The sequence below is a fragment of the Hyalella azteca genome, unplaced genomic scaffold (genome assembly GCF_000764305.2).
Source record: "Hyalella azteca isolate HAZT.00-mixed unplaced genomic scaffold, Hazt_2.0.2 contig6661, whole genome shotgun sequence".
Taxonomy (NCBI): domain Eukaryota; kingdom Metazoa; phylum Arthropoda; class Malacostraca; order Amphipoda; family Hyalellidae; genus Hyalella; species Hyalella azteca.
Window position 1 is genome coordinate 734,396 of NW_025936815.1, and position 23,227 is coordinate 757,622.

General features: G+C 38.4%; 1 protein-coding gene across 1 annotated transcript; it reads right to left on the bottom strand.

Moving 5' to 3' along the window:
- Window positions 1-2,304: 2,304 nt before the first annotated feature.
- LOC108679370 (transducin beta-like protein 3) lies at window positions 2,305-23,227 on the bottom strand. Its single transcript, XM_018167990.1, has 16 exons — window positions 23,184-23,227; window positions 14,390-14,441; window positions 12,740-13,212; window positions 12,207-12,538; window positions 11,682-11,887; window positions 11,158-11,298; window positions 10,764-10,873; window positions 10,339-10,451; window positions 9,730-9,882; window positions 8,999-9,126; window positions 8,223-8,381; window positions 7,374-7,651; window positions 6,662-6,767; window positions 6,001-6,141; window positions 5,471-5,679; window positions 2,305-3,165 (listed from the first exon to the last, which is right to left on the bottom strand). Exons 1-16 carry the CDS (start codon window positions 23,225-23,227, stop codon window positions 2,325-2,327), a joined length of 3,486 nt encoding a protein of 1,161 aa, XP_018023479.1. The 3' UTR covers window positions 2,305-2,324.

Below are 23,227 nucleotides of genomic sequence, written 5' to 3' on the forward strand. Positions count from 1 at the left end.
CTCTACTCCCCAAATCCTACGTCACTACTGCAGTTGTTCTGGCTCCATGCACAGTTTAGAGGCCAGACACCGTGTAACTCGATCCTAGTTAACAGTAAATAGTAGAGGTCAACACACTAGGTTGTCTCTCCAATACTTAATATCGGCCATTTCTATGCAAATAAGACTTTCGGAGCTTTTCGAAGTACATTTATTAAATTACAAAAATAGATAAGGTGAAAATAACATTGAGATCACATTAAATTTTCCTACTCCCGATTGCGTGCCACTTTCTTTCTTTCAGAGACAGAGATTATGCTATCTTATTTTTTTTAACATTATTGTGTCAATTTATCAGCAATGTAGGCAAAATTCACATAAACGAAGGACTCTGAGCAGTGAGCAATGGAACAAACTTTAATAAGTACATGGGTAAAATCACACAAAAAATATTACCATGACTGAGCTCGTGAAAAGCCAGTCGAGATTTTCACAGAACGATTACCAAATCAACCTGATCGTATGATGGTTCATCAAGATTTACTGCACGAAACTTCAATCATAAACTTTAGGACTCAAGAATGAGACTAGCAATGGCATCTCGGGAAAACAGAGAGTAACGTCCGCTTGTGAGAAAAGTTTCTGCAGGCTCGTAGACAGTGACAAGAAAGTGTATACGGCACCCTCACACTCTGGTGGACGATCAACGACTGAGTAGCTGCTCACCTGCTGATTGTGATTATAGGCAAGACGGTCACCCAAGTTACCTGCCGCAACTACTAAAAAACATCCACATAGCAAGTGGATGAAAGCTTTATCAATAAAACTTATAAAAAAAGTACTCAAGCATCAACTCACTCCTCCTGGCGGTTGGTAAAACCAAAGCAAATCAATCAGCTCATGGAAAAAGTCTATCAAAATTGAGGGATTTCCGTTGCTAGCGTTTCAAAAGTTTGTTGATAGCGAACCGAGAATGCGTGCAACCTTGAATTAAATAGGCCTATCCTTTATTCAGGGATTCATGAGTCCAGAGATCAATCCAAGGTTCATACATACAGTCCATAGTCCGTTTTATGCGATTTGTTCATATTTTTGGAGTTTAATTTCAAGAAATAATGGTGTTGATATTAAAGAGCGCTGAAATAACGAGTCATTTTCTGACTCGCCAGTTGATAAGAAAGTCAGCTGATCTTGCGCAGTGAACTATTTGATGTCAAATATGGATCGAAGTGTCTTTCGGTAGATTGTCATCATGTCTAACATTAGCGTTTTTTCGAAAATACCTCACACTACTCCAATTCAAACTCATTTTCATTTGGTGAGAGTTATATCGATCAATATAAACATTTGAAGTAACAAAATGCCGTGAAATATTTCAAAATATATTCAAAAATTGTAAGGTTTTCTTTTACTCAAATGAGAACAATAAATTTCGCTTTCATTTAATTTCAGCTTATGACTAAGGGCATTGCTGTTTCAACATCAGTCATGCTGAGTCCATTCCAGGCATCATTATTCTTTACAGTTTAGACAAGGCATAATTTCTCTTATCCCCCATCTTCGTCGACGAGTCGAAATGTAAGGTCACAGCCAAACACTAACCTAACTGCTTGACAGGGTTTCCACCAGCTGCGATAAGCCCACTCATCATGATCTTCATCGATTACAAACGCTGCAATTCATCAAAAAGCACAGCTGTTTCTCATACTCCAACCAACGCATGCACGTTAAATTATGAAATTCAACGTATTGAATATAATTTTGGTAGCTCATCTTTAACGAACACGCGAGCCTCGCCTCGACGTCCGTCTTCAAATGCATTCGACAGTGAGAAGAATTATAAGCTGCATTTTCTCATTTATGGAAAAAATGTTCTATTGTGCTCGTCATGACCGTCTGTCTGTCCGTCCGTGACCTCAAGTTTTCGTCGACGAGAAAATGTGCTCGCTGTCACTCACTGCAGTGAGTACGGATTTGAATTTTTTTACAATTGGCTCAATTACTACGCTGTTGGGACTACAAGAGACAAAATAATTGGATCGAGCTCATCGAAGAATAGTATATAATAAACTTTACAGTAATTTTGCGTAAACATGCATCACATGTATTAAGGTTATCATTTATCAAGATTTATTTACGCGTGATTATCCGCGTACAATAGCACACAGTATTCGTATGTAGTGATCTAATTCAACGGAAAGTTCATTCCGGAGTTGCTGAGTAACAGGGCAAGATGCATGCCAGCAGAGTAATTTTATATAATTATCTGTACGACGCATGGCAGAAGAACAAACGACCGACAGCAGGGGTAATGAATGCACAGGAAACTTTCCAGAAAACTTTATTTAAAAAAGACTTAGAGTGGGTCTGGAGCTTCCTCGGCCTCTTCCACGTTGGAATCCTCGACCTCGGTCACTTCCAAATCCACGACTACCCCGTCCTCTATCTCCACCAAAGCCTCCTCTTCCCCGATTGCCTCCAAATCCACCTCTCCCTCTGCCTCCACCGAATCCTCCTCTACCTCTTTCCCCGCAAAATTTACCTCTACCTCTGTCGCCACCAAATCCTCCTCTACCTCTGCCTCCACCAAATCCACCTCTTCCCCTTCCATCACTGAGCCCACCTCGTCCTCTAGATCTTCCCCCAAATCCTCCCCTGAAGCCTCTATCATCACCGAAGCCTCTCCCTCTATTGCTGAACTGCGAGTCTCTGTCTGAGCCTACTCGGTGTAACGCAGAACCACGAAAGCTCCGCGACGAGCCAAAAGAACCATCTTCGTCAGAACGATTGTATTCCTCCTTATCGTCATCAGACTCGAAGCCTTCTTCGCTCGCAACGCCTTCGTCGTCCCAGCTGTCGTTACCATTATCATTTGCATTGTCTTCTTCTTCCGAATGAACAGGCGCTTCTTGTACATATCCAGCGTCTAAATCTTCTACATGAGCGGCCTTCGATTTCTTTTTCTTCTTCTTCTTAATTTGAGTCTCGTTCGTTCCTTCATCGTCAGAAGCCATTGAAACATCGCTATTATCAAGAGTAGATCCGATTGCATCGTCACGTTCTTCTTCAGATTCTGATGAATCAGACGAAGAATCATTTTTGGCCTCTGGCTTTTCTTCTTTAATGGGTTGAAGAAAGTTCAGAATGGCCATGTCGTCGATATCTTCCTCTTCTTCGGAACCCAGCCTGGATATAAGTATTGAATTAATAAGAATATAACATCGAAATTAATTGGAAAATAGTATTAGGCACATAAATTATGGTTTAACCCTACGCCTTTGTCGACTATAGCTAACTCAAATTACAAAGCCATTAGATACGAAAGCATTGAGGGCGGTTAAATTAAGTTATCCGTAGACACAGTGTTAAATTAATGATCATGATGAGCGGCGGAGCTGAAGTGGTGAGAGACAATGTCTCTCGCACCCAGTGACCCGTATTCGAGTCCCATTTATACGAGCATTTATATTTTTAGCAACTTAATGTATTTTTTTCAATGATGAGGCAGAAAAATTCAAGGACAATATTTCATTTCAATAATTTCCCTAAGGACTCCAATGCGAGGTCAAGCAGTATACAGCAACTGTGAGTGATACTGAAGTAAGGTAACTGAATAAACTATATGCAGAATCTACTACAGAGAGCAGTAGGTATCATCCTACCTTCACTTGATTATCTCAAATCCAATCTTCATCGTGTCCCTCAATCATTTCTGACGGGACTTTCCATTTGAATTCTAACTAAATGCCATTAATTTAGTAGAGCAATAGTTCCATTTTGATTATTCGAGCAAATGCAGTGATTTTGTGGCCTAACCCTCTGTCTTTCCCGCATAATGACTTGAAAGAATAATCCAACCTACACCTGTCTCGTATCCGAGATACCAGTCCATTGCTAATTATCACTTAGCAAGCACGCAGCTGATAGCCATCTCTTCAAGCTTACCGGCAACGTCTTTATTTACTTCAATATCTCACTTCTTGTCTATTCAAATTCATCTCCACGAGCCAGTAAAGAATTGCTAAGTGATCTGGAGCTGGCAGTGGTTGCCATTTGGGCAGTAAATAGGCCACGACAGAGCACACTGGTACAATTGCTGATACACTGGGCAAGCTTTTACTACTCTTCGGGGGCTATCGGACCGAACACAAAGAGCCTCCCGTCAGCATGGGATACCAGTACGATGAGGCTCAGGGGTCGAGGACCAGCTTTACTCGTCATTGAACAAATCGGCTCTGCATTCATGGAGTTATGCTATGAGAACTAATGCGCAGTGCTCAGAAAAGCTTATTCATGATGCCTTGACCCTTCATCAGAGGGCAGAATCTCCACTTGTGTCCAAATAAAGAACTCAACTAAAATTATGTTATCTATTTAATACTGTACTATTCGATTTTTACTAACCAGTCTTCATCAGCACCTAGTCTCGCTATCTCTAAATATTCTAATCCCTTTCAATACGGTAGCTAGGATGGCTTGCTAAGCATCTTCAATCTAAGTACTGATTTGATAAATTAAAACGAGCGTTTATTCCATTTTCGCAAGCGTGATTCTGATTTTCTGTTGTTAACCGGCAAGTGGTTCAAAGCTCGACAAGCGCGCCAGTTGCTAGGCACTGCTATCCTCGGCTCCCGAGAAGCAACTTTTGGATCATTGATAAATATATAAAAGTCATTCTATTGATCTCTTTCCAGACGGCCTCATCGTCTGTGGTTTTCAACAATAGGTACTCAAAATTCGTTCACTGTGTGAACGATGAACATCGTTCACTAAGATATTCATTGCTCGATTGATACGATCATTTATTCCCATGTGCATCTTTTTGGCTAAATTGTTCTGTTGCGTCTGGCGAAGCTGCGCTTGTACCATTAGAGTCAGACCTTCCAGCCGTTGGAACAACGTAGTGCAGGGTCAGGTCCGAGGCTCCGAGCGGCTGTGAGTCGGGGTCAGTTAGTCGTGTCCCGCCCGCCCTACAGTGAGGTTCATACGTGAACCCGCTCAGCTCTGTCAACTCTCAGCATTCTTTGCTTTAACGCTGGAGTCGTGGCTGTGCCGTGAGGATTCAAGTGTTCTAACCATAACTACGTGCATTAATGCTGTGCAATAGTGAATAGAATTGAACGTCTATAATAATAGTGATTTTAGTCGGAATTTACGCTTTCCCTTTACCACGTTTTACTGTGATTTCACAAATAAACTATTTATCCGGTTTGTGTAAAAGATTTTAAACAAAGTGAATCAATAAACTATTTTCAGTGTGCTTTGTCGTGATTCTATTCCATAGCCACTGAACCGGCTTTAACTGACGATGACTGGGAGAGTTGAACGGCATTGTAGGTTAGATGAATGAGCACAGTTGCCTGAAATTTATTCATATATTGTCCTGGCCTATATGAGCAGTGAGCGTTCGATCCTGATTGTGAATTACAGGCCTAGAATACCGGTACGTTCAGATTGGCTTGGTAGCAGCTTTGGCCGGTGACAACTGTACCTGTCAGTGATGTCAATAGCTTGCACGGCCCGCGTCATAGAGACGAGGGACGCACAGTAATTGATGACGCAGGCGGACTGGTGCAGCGACGCAGCGCGGCTGTAGTGCCGGCTGCTGTAGCTGCTCAACGCTGCTAAGCTCGACGACCAGAAAGGAATCTCGTCCAGCTCCTCGGGAGTACGAGTTGATAACAACAGGTACATGATTTCCTGTTGATATATTTGCTGGCTATTATCAGTTTGCCACTGTGTAATTTCATATGAACGTTGTCGAAGAAGAAAAGGTATCTGCATACTATTCAAAGTTGCGAGAAAATTGTCACAAATACGTGTTGCATTCATTTAACTAATTTCTGGCTTTGAGACAAGTTTACACGATCAGAAACGCATGACAGTTATGGAATCTTTGAACACTAGCATTGTCGTGAACGATCTTTCACTTGGGAACAGTGCATATAAAAGTATATCAATAGATTAGGTTTAAAATAGGCAAATAGCTGGACGACTTGCCCATGGACAGGAATGGCTAACCTGAGCATAGGTGCACGTAGCCGCTCTCGTGTTCCACTTGCAGGCAAATTTGATGAGAGCGCCGAGGTGATGAGGTTCTAGGCTACCTAGAACCTGGCCCAGCCCGACACGTCCTGAGGACCTCAGCAGGCCTTTGATTACCTGAAACAAAATTAGATATTTCACTGATGTGCACACGCCAACACCTTTTGGTGGCAAGAAATTTTCTTCAAGATGCACCATTAGTGAATAAATATGGTTTTCAGTACAATGCAATGGAATCGTCACTGGATTTGTTCAAATAATGCACTCGTAGTGCCTCCTATGAAATTATTACAGCTTTACATTCACGTTATATAGTAAAAGGAATACAAAACGTAAAATGAGTGTTTATTGCAAATAGACTTAAATTATGTCAAGCTAAGTTAACAGCAGTAGAAAAATTTGAGTCGTACCTGTCCCAAGAACATATCGATAATTTTTTTCTATGAAACCATTATTTTCACATTTAAATAATATTTTAGAGATTAGAGAATTGAGGCAGATAGGACTAGAGCAAGACTAATCAACTGACAAAAAAGTGGCATCGCAGGATGATAATACATACAATAATTATAAATTATTATCAATCATTTATAAATTATTATCAATCATTGCGAACCAACAGACTGCGATGCATTACCTTGAGTGAATTGAAAGGCTGGTCGAGCTTCAGAGTGAAAACCAAAGCCTCAGCCCATCGTTGCTCCCGCATCAAGTTAGCGAGAGTTTGCTGCTCGCTCTCAATCCTGCAGATTCACATTAGCATCACAAAAACAAAAAAATAATCAAGCAGTTCCCGTAGATGCAGCGACGCTAACTTACTGAAAGTGCAGGAATTTAGCAATAAACTAAAATCTACTGAGCAAACTTTACATAATTTGTAATGGTTATCATAGAACGGCAAGAGAACTTCTGAATTTCCTTAGATTAATGAAGATTGTGAACAAATTTGCATTCACTTTTTCCCAATGTGAACCTACAAAATAGTAACGCAAATAAAAAAATTATTCATATTTGAACACATTAAGCATTGACTTAGAAGTAATGCTTGAAGCAGGTAACAAAGCAACCAATTATTATTAACTCCTCAATTATACAATTCACTTCATACGCAACAATGAAACAACTTGCTAACTCTTATCACCAGCAGCAATCAAAAAACCATGTAGAACATTTGCCAAATACTATGTTCTGCTTCTCTTCAGGCAATCAAGAACCATGTAGGAGATTAGCTTCACTATCTTTTGGTTCTTCTCAGTCAATCAGGAACCATGTAGAACAATAGCTCAACACTAACCTCTGCTTCTCCTCAGGCAATCAAGAACCATATAGAACATTAGCTCAACACTAACCTCTGCTTCTCTTCAGCCTGCTTGGCTAGCACCGTCTGCGTCACGTCTCGCCACACGATGATCTTGGAGTCTTCCCCTCCAGTGACGATCTTCTCGCCGTCGTGCGACACATCGACCGCCCACACGCGCTGCTCGTCGTGAGCAGACAACGAGTCGAGGCACGTGGATGTTTTCACCTCCCAGATCTTCACGATGCCTGACGCAGATGTCGAGACGAGCTGCAGTCCACGGTTGAGCCATGACACGTTCAGTACTCCGCACTCGTGGCCTGACAACGTCTGTGTACAGCATGAATCAGGTCTTAAAAATACTTCAGTGCTTAAATGCATTAATATTAAGCAGCATCTCCTTTTTTAATTAATTAGGATTCACCATAAATGACTCGTATAATAATTTTTTATTGAAACAAAAATTTAAAATAATAAGAAAATCATTTTGAATTTATTATTAAGAAGGGAATAAGGGAATATTCTGACGGCAACCTGACTAAATAATAATCACGACTAATTTTTACCAAACAATTTTTTGAAAAATCTACACCAACATTCACCTGCTAAGTAATCCACGTTTTAAAAGGAAAGTAAAATCTGTAAATAATTTGCAATCCAAATCTGAAGATGTGTCTTCAATCAATTAAAGTAATGAAGTCACTACTCGGAAACTAGGCACACAATATCGTTCGTCAATTCTGCTTATAACTGGAGGCCTGGTGACGCTAGTTACCGTCGATAGACAAAGGGCTAAGTTTTAACCAATAAATATAAGATTAGTACTAAGTTCTAAACTCCAAATATTACTCTTACTCCTATATTAATACAATAATTCTGATTGGACACAAGTCCGACTCACCTTTGCGAGCGTCATGGATTCAAGAAGCCAAATAGCCAGCGTGCCGTCAGCGCTGCTCGAGACGAGGAGTTTGTCCACAGGAGAGAACTGGACGCTCCACACGCCACGCTTGTGTCCCCGCAGCGTGCCTTCCAGGGATAGTCTGTCTCCACTCCATACCTGCACGTAGACACGATGTTATTACTCAAGACCTTAAGATTCTCCCAGGTAACACATACTAAATTTCGTCTAGGGACACCAATTCAAGGCAATGCTGCAAGCCCCACCTACACTCATCATGATTATTGCAAGTCATGTGAGCCTGTCACACATGCCTTATAAGTCATGTGTGAAATTCCAGACTTTGACTGATGTCACTAATGATTCTATTATAAAAACATTGTACGTCACGATTAAAAGACGACTAACATTACTTTGCCAAGCAATCTATTTGTAAAGGTAAAAGTCAAGTAAAAATACGAAACAGAAATTTCTCAAAAACTGTTTTGGTTATATTAGACTACTTCTGTACTTCGTGATTTGAATCTTTTCATTATTTCAGTCATAAAGCATCTTCTTCGATGACTGACTCCTTCGATGATTAATTTACTGCCATTCTTATTATAATTGCTACGGGCAAAAATGCCACACTTTCAAAGAATTGCACACTCTACCTCTATCAAGAGAAAAGCTAAATTCAAGGCAAGCAAGAAAAGGTTTCTTTGGAGGCATGAAAACATTCCTTCAAAACTAAGCAAAACGTTCTCTAAGTTTACACATTTAAGAAGAACACACACCTTAATGGTTCTGTCCTCTGAAGCCGTGGCGACGAGCTTGTCCTTAGGAGCGACGCAGATGCAGTTGATGTCTTTCTCGTGCCCCACTTGCGTGGCAGCGCACACCAGCGAGTTGGGCACCATTGCGTCTGTGGGAAGTGAACTCCAGTAAGTAAAGTATGCAATGAATATATGCTGAACTCGAGGAAGATGGTAATACACTTACGTCCTGAAGTTATCAAGAACGATGGTTTATGAAAATATGTGTGAATTATAAGGGTTTTTTTCATGGATATTCCAAATCAACGAACTACAAGGATACAGAGAATTTATACACAAAAAATGAATTATGAGTAATGATCATGATTTGAGTAATTAGTTTCTATTAATTTTAAAGATGAAACTGATTACAAATTTAGTAGCTTTTATTTTGATAAGAAAAGGTCCAAACTACAAATATAAATATATATTTATTTCAATTCGTTACCAGCATCAGTTCCTTTTTCGCCACTAAAATTCCACTCTACAGCTCGGAGTAGACACAATTAAGCGCTTTAATGAATTGAAAACAGTTTTGGTTCCAAACTAAAAACTATCATCAAGATTTAATTACTTTCTAACATTTATTAAGATACAGCCAATGCTGTACAATGATTAAATGATTATGTTTCAATGCATATTCATAGAGAATTGCTTCCTTTCACTAAGTTATTAATAACGAATTAGAGTACAGAGAACTTGATGTGACTGACCAGCAGACGAGATGAGCTCTTGCTTGATGGCTGCGTCTTTGCTGCGTTTCTTCTTGGCTTCTTCCAGCAGTTCCTTCTTGATGACGGTGAGCTTCTCTTCGTTGATGAGCCACCGCTTGATGCACGTGTCTTTGCTACCACTTATTAGAATGTCTGCAAACAACAAAAATGAGAATAAGCTTAATGTCAAAACCCAAAATTAATTGATAAATTATAATGCTGCGCGAGGCCTGGGAATAAACTTGTATAAAAAATTACCTCAAGATTACATATTGAGTTGAAGGGTACACTAATCTACCAGTTATTCATCATGCTTTTCACGTTATGAAAAAGTTCAGTGTGATACTTTATTGAAGCTATTGCGTTTATCTCGCAAAATTCCCTGTATCGATGGCAGTGCAATTCAATTCCTTTTAGAATTCGTAAGACTTTTACATCGTTTACCAAATTATCCTGCATTTTTTGTCTTGTGTGATGCTGTCAAGTCTGTCCTTCACGCATTCTATTAATGAGAACATAGTAAATAGTTTACCTGACCAACAATACTCAACACATAGTGACATTATTTTCTATTTTCAGTATAAGATTTCAGAGCAGTGTTGCACTCACCCATTCCAAGTGCGATGGCAGCGACGCGGTGCGTGTGGCCGCTCGCCACAGCCACGCACACGGCGTCGAAGTCGTCCGTGACGCGCCACACACGCACGCTCTCATCGCGGGAACTGCTCGCACAAACAAATATATGCTCATGTAGAAATTAAAGATGTAGGTCAATGATGTCACTCCTAACTGTGAATGTTTTCACATTTAATACATGCACGACCTTAGAATTCCAGTTTTCTCAAGCTTTTGGCCTCAAACTATGTTCCTTCAACCTTAATGATGCTCGTAATTCAAAGCTAAACCATTGTCAAGTTTATTGGAGGACTAAAATCACAACCGATTTGGTACACCATTATTCGAAAATGTGGACTCTTATTAACATTCTTGTGCTTGAAAGTAAATCTTCTAAAAAATTAACATTTTCCGCTAACCTGGAGGCAAACACGTCAGTGAGATGCGGATGCTTGGCCAGCGCCATGACGCCGTCCGTGTGGCCGTGCAGGAGACGACAGCTCATGTCGCTCAGGCGGTACAGGCGCAGCTGTCATTAGAAGATAATGTTATACACTCATGACTTCAATGTTTATTCCAGAAGTTAATTGTGTCTAAAGTAAACTTTTATAACTTTATTTACGAGAGATAAAAAAAGTATGAGCAAGGTCCAAAATTCATTGTGGCTCAAAATAACACACGTGGGATGGTGATGTTTATTTTTTGGTGATGTTTCTAGGTGTTACGAATCAAATAAATAAACTAAAACCCACTAATGGTATGTCAACATTATTTCATCGTATTGAATTAAGAAAGCACCGAACATCAAGGTACCTGAGAGCTGTTAGTAGCTACGACCAGAAAAGAATGATCTCCGCCATCAACATTGCACTTCTCTTTCTTCTCTTTTTTCTTCTTGGCGGGAAGGGACGTGACAAAAATTGTAGCTAGCACTTGCTCATTGTATCCACAAAACTGAAAAAAAATGTAGCGAGTTATTGAATACTGAAAAAATGTAAGTCATGCTAAAAAGATGATGACATATATCTTGATATATAGTTGCATTCCAAAGAAATTCTGGAGTTACAAGTAACAATCTGTATATACAAGGAGAACAGCAAAGGGCAAGATCCATGGCGACCACGAGTATTTAGTTTGGAGCAAAAATTTTCATGAAATAGGTAAAATAAGTGAAATTTCTTTATTGGTGATAGAAACATCATCACAATTTTCATGATTTTGGCGATGCACCATTACTGGACGTAAACTCTCATTTGTTTCTTAATAATAGTCAGCAGCTACTGTATTACTTAAAACTAGTTAATTACAATCACCGCCACAAAAAAAAAACGTCTTACCATTTTCCATAGCTTTAGATGCTCAGTGTGGACGAAGAGAATGTTGTTGTCGTAGGAAGACACAACAACAGACTTCAGGGCGGGGCAGAGCATCATGCCAGTGATGCAAAGGCTGCCTCGTTCATCTCCTGGAATGGGCTCCACGAGGGGCTTGGGCGTGCGGAGTACTTCTTTTCCTGAGTCTACTCGCCAAATGCTTAGATTTCCTGGGTGAAAAGCAATGACATGATTAGAAAATATAGTATTACCAAGTACTGTTTCACTGTAATGTCTATAGTAGGTGCTGCTGATCTTGCAGCCAGCTGCAGGCTCCAACGCAAGCATGAGAAACTCCAGTATTATTTTAGAAATGCAAATTGCTTTTCCTCTTCCCCTTGAAAACTTTGAGTTGGACATAAATCTCGTTTGCCACACACCAATTTTTTAGCTTCAGCAGTACACTCCAAGATGTTTCACAAAGCTAGAGTAAAATTGGAGGCCTAAAAAACCATACACGATGATACAAGTCAGTAAATCGTCATTCACCTGTTTCTCCTCCCAGTAAGACTGAGACACCTTCAGTTTCATCTGTCTTGGGTAGGACGACAGCAGCTCCCACTGCCTGACCCACCATCACCACCTTGACTTGTTCCATTGGTGCAGCATTCCATAAAATAACAATACGGTCCAGTCCGCAGCTCACCAGATGCTTGCCATCTCTTGTAACCTCAATGCAAGTTATGTTCATGAAGTGAGCGCTGTCAAACTTGTGCACCAACTCGGAGCTGCCAGCGCTGAGCTTCCAGGCACACAGCACGGTCATGACACCAGCATAGACATATGGATTTTCTTGCAAGTTTGAATGAAAAGTGACGCATCTGTGGACCAAAAATGTAATTATTTATAGTTATAAGGAAGCTGAATGTAAATTTATTCAAGGTAACATAATGAAAATTCGTCTAGGTAATATTTCTCATTCAATTTCATATCTTAATTGAAACAACCGTGAAAATGAAAAAAAAACTAAACATGATTGTTTAAAATACACATCACAGCAGCAAAGTTAAAGGGTGACCTACCCAAATACACCAACAGTATCTCTGAGGCTGTGAGTTGAACATGATCTTCTAGTGTCCCAAACACGAGCAGTTTGATCAGCAGAGCCACTCACAACAAGCGTTGATGAGAGGTCCCAGTCAAGGCATGTAATGTGAGCTCTATGATATGAACGAAATTGTTTTATAAGTGTTCTGTCTGGCCATGAATAAAGTTTCAACAGGAGTGTTTTGGTTGCGATTATTAATTTGGTACCATCAGGAGAAAGTTTAAATGATGTCACACCATCAGCTTCATCCATCTCAATCCTGGCATTTTTGAAAGCATCTTCTGGGCCTTCATCTTCATCATCATTTTCTGGTAAAGACACAATATCCTTGTTTTCAATAGTTGCAGTTACATTAGGATTTTTCTTAGCAGCTTGTCCAGTTGACACATCAACAACTGCAATGTTGGATATGTTGTCACACAGTAGATGCTCTCCATCTTTGCTGATCTGTAAACATTAGGTAAAATTATTTCAAGATTATAAGATTATTAATAATCTAAATAATGCTTAATCTTAATAAGATTAAGCATTTCTTAGGAGAGAAAAAGTTTTCTCTCAGAAGAAATGTAGAATCTTTTTGCCGTTTTATTTGCTTTTACATTCATGAAAACTTGCAATTTAAGCAATCAAGTGATCTTAAATTTATTTTTAAATAGAATAAAATTTTGAATCCAAGGTAAATTCTTCATCTGATTTATATTTTAACACGTTTTTCTTAGCTTAGCTTCACGTTTGTTTGTTTGTTTGTTTGTTTGTTTGCTGTTAACATGGACAACGAAAATTAGCCCACTTCTGATTGTTCTAGAGATCTGAAACTCGGCATGCAGGCTATTTTCGCCTAACAATTTCAGATACAATCATAAAAACTAGTAATTAGATTACTTAATCAAGTTTTAATCGTTTTTCTTGTGGACTAAAAAGTAGAAAATAAAATACTTAAAAAAACTTTTTAAAAAAACACGTTTTTCTTGTGGACTAAAAAGTAGAAAATAAATTATGGTTCGCCCCAAAAAAACGTGGGTCGGGCTGTATGTTCACCATCAAATTTCCAAAATTTAAGTGTTGTGTGCTTTTCTCTTCAATCATAAATCTGCCTGACACACGTTTTTTGGGGCGAACCATAATTTATTTTCTACTTTTTAGTCCACAAGAAAAACAAGGTTTTAAAAAAAGTTTTTTTAAAGTACTTTATTCCTAATATACTCAGAGTCTCTGATTTTTCCAAAATAGTTTAGTCTTAGTCTTTCTTAAACATAGTCACAAATTGAGAAATCAATACAAATTGCAAAAATAGTCAACCCACTTGTAACAAAGTGCCACACACAAATTTTAGACAACATCCTTCTTTTATGCAGTTAATTGATAGCAAGTAGAGTAGGGAGAATTTATTATTTCAGGTAGTGGTTCTATGCAATGAATGAGTAGTAAATCATTACTTCTCCTACAATAACTAATACAATTAAATCTTGCCTAAGCAATGGACAGACCAAAATTTATGTGCATGATTAAAATTTGAAGCATATCAAACTTTGCTAACAAGATACTTCTACTTTACTCTTTACAGAAATCATCCAGCAACAGGTACATATATTCTTTTAGACACAAAAAAAAATTGATCACTTACCTGGAATTTCGATCCCACAAAGAATGCAGGGCAATTTTTGTCAACTTCATATCTGAAATGGAAGGAAGAATTAATCAGTGGAAAATTCAACATGCATAGATAAAGGCGGCAAGAGTAAATACCCTATATTAAAAATTTGTAATGAAATGCTAGAAATCCAAGGCATATATCTTCAAAGGGGAAAGCTCCACTTGGCACAGCACTTTAGGAAATAAGCAAATTCACCAAGTTAGAAATTCAGTTAATTTCTATATACAGTTTCACTAAAAAAAATCCAAACAATTTACTTCCTCACTATTTTTTTTACTTTCCACTTAATCCATGCTACTTAGCAAATTATTACTGATTTTTCAACAATTCTAGTTACATTAGATTGTAAGTCAGCATGGTCTGAAAATGCTTGCATGTCATATTTCTAAAGCTTCAGTTCACATATTTTAGAACATGGTATAGAGTGATTGTGAGTGCTTGCTGCCCTACCAAAATAATGTATATATATATATGGTAATATGCCATTAGATTCTGTTCAGAATGAAGTCTTCCAGGGAATTTGGCCATGGCTTCTGTGTTGAGGCAACTAAACTTGGTTCCCCAGAATAGCAGTGCAGAAAATTCTAAGCATCCGCTGGAAAATTGTTGACCATCTTCTAGGTGCATCATCAAGTGGCTAGGCTCACAATCAAGCTGTTATTGATACTAAGGATAAAACGGAGGAGCAAAGCTGAATACAGAAGGTGGCAGTCTCTCATGTGTCTGATGCTTTGGCTTGCATCAAGATGAAATTGGCAGGAGAGAACTATGAGAATATCATATCGCACTTAGCAGGCCTGGGTGTCAATCAGATGTACTTATTAGTCCTAGCATAGGGTGCCTGGTATAGGAGGGCACAACCCTTCCCATCAAGACCAGAAGGGTGGGGGGCGTNCCATCTTGCCACAATACTTTATGGCACAATATGTCTTGAAGCAAATATTGTTAGATATGCTTTGTTGGCCATCCCTGATTTAAATATGCTCCAATTCTTATCAAATTGTGTAAAATTGAAAAATTAATTACATGTTATTGTTTAATAAAAGCAAATAAAATTGTGGCAAAGTAATTTTATTATACAGTTTCTCTTATGGCTATAAATTTTAGAAAACCTTTCACAGATAGACTTTACTGCATACTAGTAATGAAGGATGAGGAATCCATCTAATGTGGGTTTTTACATTTTACTTGAATATCCTCATTTCAGGTGACAAATTTCACTTGTAATGAAGCATGGAAATATGAGGATACAACTTTTATGATAAATTAGTAGCATAAACACATATCTAGTTCAATAGTAGCATACCATGATTCTTTGGAATAAGTTTTATTATTAATTCATTTTATTACTTACTAAGATTTAAACCAATATCTTATGTATAATGCTGGTATCCATGATATTTTACTGGTCTACTAATAGGACTCAGAATAAGAAATGAATTTGAGGAAGTCTAAAAAAAGTCTTTGCTTTGCCACTATGTCTAGTTCTTTACATTAGCAATCAATTTCAGTTGACTTTTGTAAACCATACATTTGATTAGATAGAGTGAACCGATTGGTCCTGAAAGTGGTTTTGAGCAATGTATGTATATAGCCAAACTATAATTTATATAACAATTATATATAAGAGCATAGTGGCAAAGCAGAGAGTTTTTTAGACTCTTCTACAAGTTCAATTTGAGTCCTAGAAGTACACCAATAAAATATTGTAGATACCAGCATTATCATACTATTATTCATAAATAAGATATTGCTTTAAATCTTGAGTAAATGAGGAAATTATAAATGAATGGGTTCTAAAAAATATCTGGTTTACCACTATGGATAAGAAAGATACTATGAAGTTTTTCAATTTTAACAGCATTGAGATCTATGCAGCATGGTACCATTCTCTATGCCTTTTTAATTACCATATACCTATGGAATTTCAGAGCATGGCAGCCCAAATTGGAGCATGCACCCTGGAATTGGAGCTCATGACCAGGATGACTGGAAAAAGAGGGCCTCAGCACCAAAATCATGGTTCCCAGTACCCCATTCCCCAATCTTGCTTTGTGCCAACAACTGACAGCATGGAGGGCTCCGGTGGTCAGGGTGTTGCTATGAGACTGTCCCCATCCTCAAATTCCACCATGCCATGCAGGAATATAAATTTTTTATATTTTTCAGATATTTAACACTTTGACTGCAACATGTGCTATACATGGTACATGCATGCATGTCTGTCTCAAACTGCAATGTGTGCCAAATAAGGTACACAACTACATGCTTTAAAATTTTAATTACAAAACCCATTTAAAACCTTAGCCAGAGCATCAACTTGGAAAAAATAAGATAGGGTATTGACAAAAAGGCTTTAAAAAGCCTGTACAAATGTCATGCACTCAAATCTTAAGATTCTTAGAGGTTGAAATCAAGCCGGAAATAATGTGTGGGCAGAAAAAAAATGAAAAATCATGAAATGAAAGGTGTTATCCTATTCCAATATGCTGAAAATTATTTTTTTTGGCATTGATATGGATTATATAAGTAGAAAAACAGTTACTAATAGGACATCTGAAAGTTCAAATTGGCTGAATGCCACTGTGAAAAGCAAGGTGCAGATTTCCAGCACAGGGATAACAATTGGCAGTTACATTTTTAGCATTTTGCATTATTGCAGCACTAACTTCCTCCTTTGCAAGCATGTTACATCACTAAATCATCAGGGCTCAGAGCAGCAGGTTGTCATCCAGGTTTCATAAAGTGGCAAGATTCGTTGGAATTTCAATGACTTTTTGTAAAGTTAACGACCATTTTTTGGTCATTACAACGACACCAAACCTGGATTAATAGGGAATTTATATATTTCAACGACTATGAATAATTTATTACACGATATTTTTAAAAAATAATACACTGACTGCTATCACTCATGCATTTTTTTGGTTTCAGATGCCAGTCAAGCCACCGCTGGAAACAGAAATGTTCAAGGCAGCATCTGCCGATTAAGAGTCACAAGTTTACAAAATTCTGGTTCTGTCTGTCGTATGTGTTCAAGCTTGGAAGAAAAATCCAACAGATGGCGCTGGTTGTTGACTTCTTTTCAAGTTGAAACTTGACTACAATAAAATTTTCTGTGTGCCTCTTTTGTAACCTTCATACCATTCGTACAAATGGAGGTAGTTTTTGCACAAAGGGCAAAATTAATCGCACAATTATAACCAATATAAACCAATCACAACGATATTCAGAGAAAATTTAAACTAATACATTCGTGACATGCTGACTGTATGTAGCAAGTAATAAATTTCTAGACCTCAAACTTGAAGGCTTTAAGTTGATGTTCTATTCGAAATTGATTCCTTCCCTACAGTTTATAGCTCTTTTCATATGAATGTCTAAAGATCAACCATATAACTTGAGAATGCAGCGGTAATCGGAAAAAATATTGCGATCTTAACACATGCAAAAAAGCTTTAGTGAGTCCGTGTTCTTGAGTTTATTAAGATTTGTTAAGTAATTCGGAAAAATTTGTTGGCCACAGGAAATTCTTGCACGTATTGCTGTGTGACATGTGATTGGAGTCGAAATTATAAAATTTGTCACAAGCTAAACACACCAGAATAATTATTTCATTTCATGCACAAATTTTCATTGAAATATGATCAGTAGATGGGGATAAAATAGATCTGGTCACAACAACCATGCCACGTTACCTGCTGCAAAAATGTTCAAAGTGTCATTTTACTAGAAGGAAAACACTAGCAAATGCTTTTAAATGATCAGTAAAAAGCTACGAAGCACAATTTTTTCAACCAGATAAGTATTGAGATCACGAAACCATGTTGACCAAACCAAATAAAGCAGCACCAGCATTGGAAATAAATGTGCAAGACGTGGGAATGCTAGCATCGCGGTATTGAGTCCCATACGGTCTGTGACTCGTGCCAAACGTTCGGTTGTACCAAACACACTGTGGTTCGGCTAAGACGTGTAAGTCAGAGACCAGACTGCGCTAGCATCTTACAATTTTGTATTTTGTATTATGTAATGAAACACAGTATGAGTTCTCCTAATTGACTGGGTCAAGGTCCGAAGGCCAGATTACGAATGGTATTACAGATATGCAAATGATTATGACAACTTGAGTTACTTGACGTGTAATATCCTAGGTCGGTGCTAATAATATTAATATGTACCCAAATAATATTTAACAGGAAATCAACTGCAGTTGCTATTTGATTATGATGCTTAAGGCAATAACATTGATAATAATGTTGAGTCAGAGTTAATGGGTAACTCTGCTAAAATTCACTAGGCTAGCAACATTCCTCAAAAATGAGTTACGGGGGTAACTGGAGGAAATATATATACAAGGTCACTACAAATGTATTGTTTTGATAGAATAGAAGTGTCGGCGCTGAAGAAATAGGCCCATGGCCTGTTGCCGATTCTTGAACTTTTCGTGACTTGATTAACAAGGGATCCGGCCTTTGGAACCCGATCTTTCCATAGCTGACGATTGATTGAGATATACGATTGAACAGGGAAGTCATAAATTAATTCGTTCATTCATTATTAAAAATAAAGATGTAATTTTACTGTATATATCAAGTTCTGTTTACATGGAAAACATTTTCAAACATTTCTAATGCAATGATTGATTAATCCCTGTATTTAGTTTTCCAAGAATTTTCAACCTGTAGATCAAGGCAACATTTGCAATTTATTTCATCGCCATCATTGGAAGATGCAAACCCATTTGATGCGACATGCTTAGCTTTGGATACGTGATTTTGAATTGGATGTTCATTGTAACTTTAATTGTGCAAGAAGTGCTACTGGTTATGAAATTAAAATAAAAATTCTTAGTTTTGTTATAGTAATTGTTGCTGATAAGTTGATAACTGGTCAGTCGACCAGGACTGGACCCTAAACTAAAGTTAAGTTAACTAACTTCTTGACTAAAAAAAGCCCTTGTAATAGCCAAAGAAGTTTGTCGTGGCTTTTTATACATTGCACAAGCTTCATTTGCCTATTCTGTGCATCTTTTTAATTTCAAGTATTGCCAATTACTATAACATATTGGAATGTGCTGCATTGATGTCTTTTATTTTATTGTCAGGTACAGCTGACAATGCTGAAAATGAATAAATTCTAATGAATAAATTCGATGCAATCTGCATAGGATAAAGAGTTGAAAATGAAACAAAATTATTATCTTAGTTTTTGTATTTAAAAATGAGTTCGCATTCCGAGGAAGCTGTGCCCTCTGCATTTTAGGGATAGCTTGCGTTTGATTACGCGCAATATTTACGTATCAATATTAGAAGCGGTCAGACGTCAGTGTTCAGGAGTAAAGAAGGCACGGTAACTGGTGTGAAGAAATTAAACCATTAATGCATTATACGTGTGGTTTGTTGCATATTAACAATCCAATGTACAAAAACTTGAGGTTATCTACTAATCTTCTTATTAACGATGTTTTTTCGTTGTTAAGTGACCTGTGACCAAACTAGCTACTAAGAAACCTACCGACCAACAACTGGAAAACCTACCAACCAACGACTGGAAAACCTACCGACCAACGAGTGGCATGTGGATTTTCAACGACCAGATGACCCCTGAGATACTATTACAACGACTCTTATGCCACACTATTAAACCTGGGTTGTCATGAAATTCGGATTCTCAGCTTCAATTGGTTTAGTGCTGGAACGCATATGTCCAATATGTCCATGATTTGGTGATAGGTGATAAAACATTTCATTGCCTGGCTGACCTATTATGAGTGGCAATACATTCAGTCATGTTAAACACATTCAATGATTCACATTGAATTTTACTGACTATCAAACTGATCATAAAGCACCCAGGCATTTGCTAGTTGCTACTGCAGTTTTTGCCAACAACTTGAACAGTTGTCAGTACCACTTATAAAGTGGTACTGGAATTCTAGAAATTCCACCACTGCTTCATTTTTTATTTATTAAATAAATAAAAAATGAAGCACCTCTAAAGTCTGGCAAAAGATGTAAAAAGGACAAAGCACTCAATTTGAGGCAATAAAAGTGAATTTACTGTCTGCCCCCGCCGCCGCCCAGCCCTGGCCCACCACTTAATGCTTTCTCATAATGCAGTTTGTAAGATTAAAACCCAGACTTCATGATGTAAGTTTCTTTTGAAAAAATTCAAATTTCTTGTTGGTTGAACTATTGTTAGATGATGCCATCTTTTGTTTACCTAGAATGTGGTCGTTTCTTTCAATCTTCATAAAGGTGTTGCTAGTGTGCTGTCACTGCTGTAGAACGCTGCCAGGAATGGGCCGTTTTTCAGTCCCTAATCTTAAAATTCTTGGCTTTTAATAATTATATATTAACCATTATTAACAACCAGGGTAAACGCGGTATATTCCGACACATTAAGGACGCATCGAGAAATGAAAAACTATAAAAAAAATGTATGCGTTATGCAAGTTCTGTTGGCTTCACGTGACTCTCAAAACACCTCAATACGCGTCAGCAACGATGAAACGTCACAAAATGTTGCCATATTTATTAAAAAGCCTTTAGAATGGAAACCTACCAAATCCCTATATTCCGTCACTGTGTGTGGCAATATTCGACACGTGGTGAGTCGTATTGCATCAGCGCTTCAAATTTAACCGATATGTAATGCCGACATCCATGTGTTCGAATTCCGTTCGCTGTGTGAGCTGTATTGGGATACAACACGGCTTTGAATTAGAACAAATTCCGTTTGCTGTGTGAGCTGTATTGGGATACAACACGGCTTTGAATTAGAACACTAACGAATATTGAACACTACTTAATTACGTTTTAATTAACAGCTATTAGGCTTTTAATTAAGCAAATTTCAATTTTTAATAATATCACTCGTTTGCTTGAATCGCAAATTCACTAAAAACTTAATAGCAAAGAAAACTTTCAATATTCATTAGTGTTCTAATTCAAAGCCGTGTTGTATTCCAATACAGCTCACACAGCGAACGGAATTCGATCACGTGGATGACGGCATTACGTATCAGTAGAATTTGAAGCGCGGAAGGAATACGCCTCACCACGTGCCGAATATTGCCACACACAGTGACGGAATATAGGGATTTGGTAGGTTTGCATTCTAAAGGCTTTTACATAAATATGGCAACATTTTGTGACGTTTCATCATTGCCGACGCGTACTACGGTGTTCTGAGAGTCACCTAAAGCAAACAGAACTTGAGTAACGCACACGGTTATTTTTTAAAGTTTTTCATTTCTCGATGCATCCTTAATGTGACGGAATATACCGCGTTTACCCTATACTTAAAGGATTCCTAATATATTCACAGACGTATTTAAAAGTCTCAAACCGTAATATTCTTCCTATAAAAACAGTTATTCACTATTTGGTAGAGCAAGGTCAACTGTCAAATTTGACACATTTTTCGATGATCTCACCAGGTGGCATGCATTGTCTCTCTTTGGATCTCAATATTTTCCCACTAGATGGCCAAGACCTAGTGTTTTGGCAGTATTTTGATGCGCAAATGTATGATGTATCCATTTCAACCATCAACAAACACATGGAACTAAAACAAAGCTTGATACATGGTGGCATTCCATAGTATAAATAAAAGAACATGAGCTTTTGGGAAATTGGAGCACTCTGTCATAATTGGAGCGTCAAGGTCACTACACCTTCCCCCACGAATTCTACTCCACAACTGCGGGCGGGCTGCGTGCTGCAGGCTGCGGCTGGTTGCCGCTACCGTGCGGTACGCGGCTCCGCCTGGTTGGGTAAGTCAAAAGAATAGTAGCACTCCAACCTTTCTTAAATGCCTACGGGTTATCCAAACCAAAATATAAGCAATGGACTTCCTATGGACTCAATTCATAAGAAATGGTCATGAACTGGATCAATTGCAGTAATAAAAATAACCATTATAACTTATTACCATTGCTAGTATCACTCTGCTCATATGTACATGTTAAATCAATTACAGGAGATCCGAAAAAGCAAGTAATAATCAACAGAAAGAAACTCCATAAGAGTGCCTTTGGCAACCATGCAATATGCGCTACAAACTATCTGCGGCTGGCAGCAAGCACACCGATCCCAATGACAGACGGTTACAAAGTGTAATATTAGAGAGCGTATTTTCTCGCCGACGAAAACATGAAGTCACGGACTGACAGACAGGCGGACGGACAGACAGACGGACAAAGTGTAATATTAGAGAGCGCATTTTCTCGTCGACAAAAACATGAAGTCACGGACTGACAGACGGACTGACAGACAGATGGACGGACGGACAGACCGACAGACAAAGTCTAATATTAGAGAGCGCATTTTCTCGTTGACGAAAACATGAAGTCACGGACTGACAGGCAGACGGACGGACAGACGGACTGACAGATAGATGGACGGACAGACGGACAAAGTCTAATATTAGAGAGCGCATTCTCTCGTTGACGAAAACATGAAGTCACGGACTGACAGACAGATGGACGGACTGACAGACAGACGGACGGACTGACAGATAGATGGACGGATGGACAAAGTCTAATATTAGAGAGCGCATTTTTTCGTCGACGAAAACATGAAGTCACGGACTGACAGACAGATGGACAGACGGACTGACAGACAGACGGACGGACAGACAGACGGACAGATGGACAAAGTCTAATATTAGAGAGCGTATTTTCTCATCGACAAAAACATGAAGTCACGGACTGACAGACAGACGGACGGACAGACGGACGGAGACAATTTAGACTGACCTGATGGACAGGCCTGAAGAAACTGATGGCACATCTAGAGCCAT

Coding starts and splice junctions, on each gene's coding strand:
- LOC108679370 (XM_018167990.1), bottom strand. CDS start 23,227: ATGGCTCTAGATGTGCCATCAGTTTCTTCAGGCCTGTCCATCAG. Junction 8,382..8,998: donor CAGAGGACAGAACCATTAAG/GTGTGTGTTCTT, acceptor GTCTACGTGCAG/GTATGGAGTGGAGACAGACT. Junction 3,166..5,470: donor GCTATTGACATCACTGACAG/GTACAGTTGTCA, acceptor ACTTATATCCAG/GCTGGGTTCCGAAGAAGAGG.